Source organism: Panthera leo, chromosome B2 (genome assembly GCF_018350215.1).
Source record: "Panthera leo isolate Ple1 chromosome B2, P.leo_Ple1_pat1.1, whole genome shotgun sequence".
NCBI lineage: Eukaryota > Metazoa > Chordata > Mammalia > Carnivora > Felidae > Panthera > Panthera leo.
The window spans coordinates 105,631,019-105,639,563 of NC_056683.1; the positions used below are offsets into that span (position 1 = coordinate 105,631,019).

Below are 8,545 nucleotides of genomic sequence, written 5' to 3' on the forward strand. Positions count from 1 at the left end.
AAAAACTCATGAAAGAGATTGGGGAATGACTCTCTTGTCAAGGATTCTCAGTGGGCTGTAACAGCCATGGCAAAACTGTGAATCCAGGGGACTTCTCTATTCAGGTAGCTTTTAGAAAGCATTTGGCTAAGTAATCCTGCTAAGTTTAATGAGTGAAAAGTAGCTTAATTATTTACTCCCGCCAGGGCATTTGTGTGTTTAATAAGTGACTACAGAAAGCACAACGCTTTTACCCAAAGGAGTGTATAATAGAATTGCAAGCCTGAGCTAGCCATAATTCTTGAATCTGACTCCACATTACAATTATCTGGAGAACTTTAAAAAAGCATACTTAGGCCCAGACCTCACTTCAAGCCAATTAAAGCAGATACCCAAGAGTTTTTGCCCAGGCATCAGCATTTTTAAAAAGCTCCCAAGATCAATTTAATGTACAGCCAGGGTTGAGAAGTAATAGGCAAGAACAATGGGGCAAAGGACATGAGATGAGACTGGGCTTTTCCTATGAGGATTAACTTAAGCATCACAGCTATCTACTTTGTCAAAGAACTTGGCCAGCTGTGAGAGCAATCTGCTTCTTGTGGAAAGTGATTTTTAAATTCTCCATCACCCCCCACCTCCCCAGCTTTTCTTTGAATTGGAAAGTGTGAATGACCCAGAAAAGGTTCTCTGTGGTTTTCCTCCCATAAAGCATTAAAACACAGTACGATCTGTTTTTTTTTTTTTTTTAATTTCTGAATGTTAAGACTTTTATCCACAAGCTTAAAACAGGACACTTTTTATTTCCATGGGTTTTATTCATACACAAAATTGTACTTTAAAATTCAGTTTTGTATTAATAAACTATAAACACAGGCAACCTGTTACTAGTTGCTAACCTAACCTAATTTGTTGCTTAGTTGCTAGCTATGTATCCTACCACAAATCACAAACCCCTTCTTTTGCCGACCATCCTCCATTCTACATTGTACCAAGGAAGTAACAGTGGATGTTTTCAGGTGCACATATATTCAAATATCTACTACTTTTGCCTCAATACATTATTCGAAATAGAAAATAATACCTAGGGGCTTCTGGGTGGCTCATTCAAACATCCAACTTCTGCTCAGATCATGATCCCACAATTCGTGAGTTCAAGCTCCACGATGGGCTCTGAGCTGACAGCTTAGAGCCTGGAGCCTGCTTCAGATTGTGTCTCCCTCTCTCTCTGCCCCTCCCCCACTTGTGATCTCTCTCTCTCTCTCTCTCTCTCTCTCTCTTTCAAAAACAAATTAATAACCATTTAAAAAAAGAAAAAATAATACCTAACATAACATTAAGTACTGACTAAACCAGCAGTGAGTTCATATATGCATGTTATTTCCGATTACTCTTTACAACAAACCTGCGAATGTACGTACATTTTTTAAACTATTATTTTACAGATTACAACATTAAGGTTAGGAGGTATCAAGAAACTTGCTCAAAATCGCATCGTCAGTAAGTGGTGGAGTCAAGATCAAACACAGTAGTCTAACTCCAGAGTCAAGGAATTTTAGCCACCACGCGAGATTTACCCACCTCTGAGATTTACTCTGCTATAAACAATATATTATACTACTTAAAACTTAGAATGCCCAAGACCTGGGCCTCACTTTTGCTGCTTTTCATTTCACCAATCTGTAGCTCAGTGAACAAATATAAGTCACATCACCTTTTCTTTATCCACAATTTGGATAATTCAAATCCAGAATAGCTTTCTACAACCTAACACAGGCATAGCATTTTACCTTACTTACACTCAGGTGCCATCTACTGGTAAAATGGGGTGTACCCCTTTTTACTTTAAAAAGCCACAGACCCAAAGAACAAACAGCATTTTTAGAAACATGTTTGTCTTAAAATCAGGGAAACTTTTTGAGCATAAATCAGACTTATAAAGACAAAGTATATCAAAGCAATAAATGACTTCCCTAAGTTCACAAAATCAGGACATTAGTGATTTCTCTTACAGTGTCATTTTGGTTATAATGTCCATAGAAACACAGAAGAAAAAAAAAAAGGAAGAGCAGGTATAAGTTTTAGATACCCACCCTAGAACTGTTCATTATATTTGTTTAAAAGAAAACTTGGCTTTCTCATTTTCATTAGCTAACATTTATTATGTGACTTCTGTGTACTAGGCACTTTCATCTATAGGGTGGAAAATCAGAAACTTTAAGCCAAATAACTTACCTGAAGTTGCGTACTGGCAAAAAGAATGGCCAAAGTTAGAACTCAAGTCTTAATTAGTAGACTGGACTCTTTGGTTTACTTTATCATATCTTTCCTCAATTTCTCTCCCTTGTACTCTGAAGGGTAATAGTGTCTTGCTTACTGCTACACCATCTGCTAATAGTCCATATTTCCTTGGGGGAAAAAGCTATACGTAAGATTTTCTGTATAACTTTTAGGGATGTACCTTATGTCAGTTGGTATGTACATAAAATACATTGTCTTGGGGACTGACTTCAAATTAAATTTAACTATCAAACTGTTGGCGCTCCTGGGTGGTGCAGCCGGTTAAGCGTCAGACTTTTTTTTTTTTTCCCAATATATGAAATTTATTGTCAAATTGGTTTCCATACAACACCCAGTGCTCATCCCAATAAGCATCCGACTCTTGATCTCAACTCAGGTTCCTGAGTGCAAGCCCCGCATTGGGCTCTGCACTGATGGCCCAGAGCCTACTTGGGATTCTGTCTCTCCTTCTCTCTGCCCCTCCCCCACTTGTTCCTCTCTCTCTCTCTCTCTCTCTCTCTCTCTGTCTCTCTCTCTGTCTCTCTCAAAATACATAAAATTTAAATAAAATAAAAAATAAATGTTATATAAATTTAACTATCAACTGTTAAAATGAAAGAAGTGATTTTTCCCTGGTAAGTTCATCTACTTTTTAAGGTAAACTTTATTCCAACTAAGGCCACAACACTTTAAATAAATAATCAAAATCACAAATACTTATATATGTATATTCACTGTACAGTTTAGGATATTAACATAAAATATACAATCATCATATAACCGGGACCACCACAATAAATGTCACTGAATACTAAAAGACATGAGTGCACACTCAGGGGGTTCACACTCTATGGAAATAGCATCTGGAAATAGGAGAATATGAAGCTGTTGAGTAGCAGAAAAATTTTCAGGTTCACAATTGGGCTTCTTTTTTTTTTTTTTACTTTTTATCAATAAGCATTAGCATGACATTTTTCACATTGGTATCCACAGTGAAAAACTTTTTTTTTCCTGATTATAGAGCAGTACCTGTTCAAGACTGAAAACTTCATCTGTTGAAAAATGAAATATCATCCAAGAATTGCTCAACAAGAGCCTATGTCTAGACATAATTTGTTTTTATGTATTTGAGTTCATTTAATTTTGTTTTTTTTTTTCTATTTTTTCCATTGAACATTATAGAGTATTTTTCTCTCCCTTTACCCTTTCTACTTTTTCTGAGTATCACTATGGACCTAAGGAATCTTAATTTTTTCAGTGTGTTATGATCATTTCAAGTTGCTAGTCTCTTTTGATTCTCAAATTGCTCCAAATTTGTCTAGTGGGTGCCCCTCCAAGGTGGTCCCTGTGTTCATGAGACCCGATTACATTATTTCTCTTAAAAATTTTTTTAATGTTTATTTATTTTTGAGAGAGAGAGCTGGTGAGCGAGTGAGTACATGTGTGCCTGAGAGCTAGGGAAGGGCAGAGAGAGAGGGAGAGAGAGAATCCCAAGTAGGCTGTGCACTGTCAGGGCAGAGCCCAATGCAGAGCTTGATCCCACAAACCGTGAGATCATGACCTGAGACGAAATCAAGTGTCTGGTGGTGCTCTTCCATTATTTCTCTTTTTTAAAAATTGAGGTCAAATACACATACAACTTGCTTAACCATTTTTAACTGTCCAGTTCAGTAAAATACCTTCTTATTGTTATGTAATTGGTCTCCAGAACTTTTTCATTTTGCAAAACTGAAACTCCACACTCATTAAGCAACTCCCTGTTTCCCCCTCTCCCAGCCTCTGACAACCACCATTATACTTTCTGTTTCTATGAATTTGACTTCCCTAGAAATCTCATATAAGTGGAACTATAGTAGTTGTCTTTTTTGTGCTAGGCTTTTTTCGCTTAGCGTAACGTCCTCAAGGTTTATCCATGTTGTAGAATGTATCAGAATTGCCTTTGGTTTTTTTGTTTTGTTTTGTTTGTTTTTTGTTTTGGGTTTTTTTCATTTTTTAGTTTGTTTTTTAATGTTTTTTAATGTTTATTTATTTTTGAGAGAAAGAGACAGAGTGTGAGCGGGGGAAGGACAGAGAGAGGGCTACAGAATCCAAAGCAGGCTCCTGGCTCTGAGCTGTCAGCACAGAGCCTGACACGGGGCTTGAATTCATGAACTGAGCTCAAGTCAGGGCACTTAACCTACAGAGCCACCCAGGTGCCCCGGAATTTCCTTCCTTTGTAAGGCTGACTATTCCATTGTATGTACATCTTGTATTTTGCCTATCAATTCATGGTCAATGTACATTTGGATTGCTTCCACATTTTAGCTATTGTGAATTTAATATGGGTGAATAACATGTAAATAATGTACAAGATTATTTAATATGTAAATATCTCTTTGAGACCAATCATGCTTTCAATTCTTTTGAGTATGTACCCAGAAATGGAATTGCTGGATCATGGGGTAATTCTATTTTTAATTTTGGGGGGGAAGCACCATACTGTTTTCCATAGCGACTACACCATTTTACATTGCCTCCTACAGTGCACAAAGGTTCTAATTTCTCCATATCCTCATCAACACTTGTTATATTCTGGATTTTTGATAGCAGCCATGCTGATGGATATTGCTTATCTTTGAATATGTCATTGCATTCTGGCTCAGATGTTCTAGCTTACCTTGCTCCAGACATAGAATAAGCCATTTCTCTAAGAAGCCTTGCTTCTTTTAAGTGGAAACTGGAATTCTAAATTAAGATCTGGGTGTTCAGTGTGCTATGCTATTGGAATAGCATTACCATTAGAGTGTAACTTTATTTCTAGATCCTTCCAGTATGCAGAATTAGGAAATATGTATTTTTAAGCTATGAATTCATATTAAAATCTCCAATTCACATTTAACATTAGAGGGTTTTTCTTATTTTATATTTGCATATCTTCTTTTACAATGAAATCTTGGTTCCTAATGATATGAATACACTTACTGATTTGTTTTGTATTAGAGCATTCATTTAAAAAGTTTCAAAATTTCATTACTAGGTGGTGTTAATAATAAGCATGCTAAGAGAAGTTTCCTTGCAGATCCTTTTGTCCCTAGTGTCTAAGGCTTAGATATATCCACCAAGGATATTTAGTCAGAGTACTTTTTCTTTCCTTTATGGGTTATACACCAACATAAACATTGATTAATTAGATATGTTTGTTTCTGTTTGTATTCAGTTTTAGGGCTTGTTTTTGCTTTACCATTTTTGTTTTGTGAACATGTAAAACATTAACATGATTCAAAAGTTAAAACCATATGCAAACACTTCCTATAAGTAACCAGTTTTATTCACTTCTGGTTTATCATTCTTTTTTCCCCCAAACATAAGCAAATATATGGACATGTATTTTTATTTCCCTCTTACACATACTGTACATACTATTCTACTTTTTGCTTTTTCCCCTTAACCATACTTTCTGGAAATCATTTTGTAGTAATTCATAGGAATGAGTCCCTTCCTTTTTAAAGATTGCATAGTAGTTTTTTACTGTTGTATTTGGTTGTTTCCAGTCATTTTGTATTATAAGTAATACCATAATAAACACATATATGCTGTTTTATATTTGTGAACCGTATATGTAGAAGTGAGATTTCTGGGTTGAAGGGTGAATACACAGGTTATTTCTTTAGGCTTTGCTGAATTCTCCTCCATAGGGGCTATGCTACTTTAGTCTCTGTGTATGAGAATGTCTGTTCCTTCACAGCTTTGCCCACAGAATGTGTTGCTAGAAATTAAGATTTTTACCAATCTGGTAGGTGAGAAATGGCATCTCTCTGTGGTTTTATTTTTCATTTCTCTATTTTGAGTATGGTTGAAGACTTCAGGGCTTTGCTTTTCTGTGGTTTGGTTTTTCTTTTAATTTATTTTGAGAGAGAGAGAGAGCTCATATGGGCTAGAGGTAGAGAGAGAGGGAGACACAGAATCTGAAGCAGGCTCCAGGCTCTGAGCTGTCAGCACAGAAACCGATACAGGATTTGAATTCATGAGCTATGAGATCATGACCTGAGCTGAAGTTGGACACTTAACCGACTGACCCACCAGGTGCCACACTTTGTCTGGGTTTTAAGGTGCAGATATTTTCCCCCAGTTTATAATTTATCTTCTGACTTTGCATATGTCTTTTGCTATACACAATTTTTTTTTAATTATGTTTAATGTCATTGATTCATTGATCTTTTATAGCTTCTGGATTTTCAAGCCATAGTTAGAAAAGCTTTCTCATAGAATTAGTACTTCAAAAATGATTTAAGTATATGATTTTTATTGTCACATAAGTTTATTATCTCTTAATTTACATATTAGGAGACATTAGTCTATCCTTTTTTTGCTGTTATAAGTATAATTAAATATGTGACAAACATGTTTGCAAATAAATCTGTTTGCTTCTGTTATCTCCTAGTTGAAAGGTATGACATTATTTAAATTTGATACATAGTACCAAATTGTTTCCAAAATGGTACCAATTTAAACTCCCACCAATAGAGTTTAAGTTCTTACCTTACAACCTCTTCAGCAGCAATAAATATAAAAATTTAAAACCAGGGTGCCTGGGTGACTCTGTTGGTTAAGCACCTGGGTCTTGATGATCTTTTGATTTTGGCTCAGGTCATGATCTTATGGTTTCATGAGTTTGAGCCCCACATCGGGCTCCTCACTGTGGGTGCCCACCCTCTCTCTCAAAATAAATACACATTAAAAAAAAATTAACCAAAGCCATGTTCTAATTTCATACATAAAACATTGCATCACTTTTTCATTGCCTTTTATATTCATGAAGAACAACACTTTTTCATGTTTTTATTCAATACTTTTTTTCTCTTATAAATTATGGATTCGTGGCCTTTGCCACCTAAAAAATTGGGAACTTTTTTTCTTATCAATTTGTTTCTGTGATCCTATTTGACAACAAAAGAAATTAAAGAGTTTTATGGCTAGGAACCAGAAAACTCAGAGGGTTAGAAAACAAGACCTATGAGAAAGGGTTAAAGACCTATACATAAGACTTAATTTTTCAAAACAAGTCTTGTTTTCTAGCTTCAAACAGGACATGGTGGTACAGAAAAGGCTGGTGTTACTCAGTCCGGGTTGCCTAGGTAGTTATGGAATGTTGATCATGGCTTCCTCTCACATCCTGTTTCCATACTTTTGCAGGCTTCCAGGGACCTTAGCCAGGCTGGACCTCAAAGGCAATGCCATCCAGGATATTACTGAGAGGGACCTCAAGGATCTGAAGCAGCTTCAGGTTCTAAACCTTAGGAATAACAAGATTTCTGCCTTAGACCTCAAAGCCTTGGAGGGGTTGCCTCGCCTCAGACATCTGTATCTGGATGGAAATCCGTGGAATTGTACCTGTAGTCTCATAAGAGCGAGGGAGATCCTGAAGGCCAAGGGCACAGATGTGAAGGGGGGACAATGTGCTGCACCAGCAGAACGACAAGGGGAAAGCTGGATGTCCTCCAAGAAGATCATGAGACAATGTGAGCATCAACTACATCTAACCGAGAAAAACAAAGAAACCAAAAAGAAATCAAAACCAGAAGAGCACTCCAGCATCAGAATCAACATGGATGATGATTATTATGATTATGAAATAGATTAAGTATGAGCTTTGCCTACAGGTTAGAAAAAAATTTTTTTCTAATAGACTTCATTTTAGAGCAATTTTAGGTTCATAGCGTAGTTGAGACCAAGATATAGAGAGTTCCCATATACCCCCTATCTCCACACATGTATAGACTCCCCCATTGCAAAATCCCCCTTCAAAATGGAACATTTATTACAATTGATGAACCTACATTGACACATCATCATCAACTGAAGTCCATAGTTTACGTGAGGGTTCACTCTTGGAGGCATACATTCTGGGGACCTGGACAAATGTATGACAACATGTGTCCATCATAAGAGTGGCAGAGTAGTTTCACTGACTTAAAAATGCTCTGTGCTCCAGATGAAGTTTTATAGCGTTCAATCTCTTAAGCAGAAATATACAATAAATTTAGATACGCAAGAGTCTTTTTTGTAAGTTTTTTTTTTTTTTTTAAAGAATGAAATCAGAGGGGCACCTGGGTGGCTCAGTCAGTTAAGCGTCTGACTTAGCTCAGGTCATGATCTCACGGTCCGTGAGTTCGAGCCCCATGTGGGGCTCTGTGCTGAGGCTCAGAGCCTGTGCTCAGAGCCTGGAGCCTGCTTTGGATTCTGTGTCTCCCTCTCTTTCTGACCCTCCCCCATTCATGCTCTGTCTCTCTCTGTCTCAAAAATAAACATT

The 8,545-nt window shown here is 36.7% G+C and overlaps 1 protein-coding gene across 7 annotated transcripts in view; it reads left to right on the forward strand.

Moving 5' to 3' along the window:
• LOC122220323 (nephrocan-like) overlaps positions 1-8,330 on the forward strand; it is a 31,487-nt gene extending 23,157 nt beyond the window's left edge. For all 7 annotated transcript variants that reach the window (XM_042939693.1, XM_042939688.1, XM_042939687.1 and 4 more), the window contains one exon: positions 7,429-8,330. In XM_042939693.1, the coding sequence (XP_042795627.1) occupies positions 7,429-7,876 (448 nt within the window). In that variant the 3' untranslated portion in view covers positions 7,877-8,330. The remainder of the gene's footprint in view (positions 1-7,428) is intronic.
• Positions 8,331-8,545: the final 215 nt, after the last annotated feature.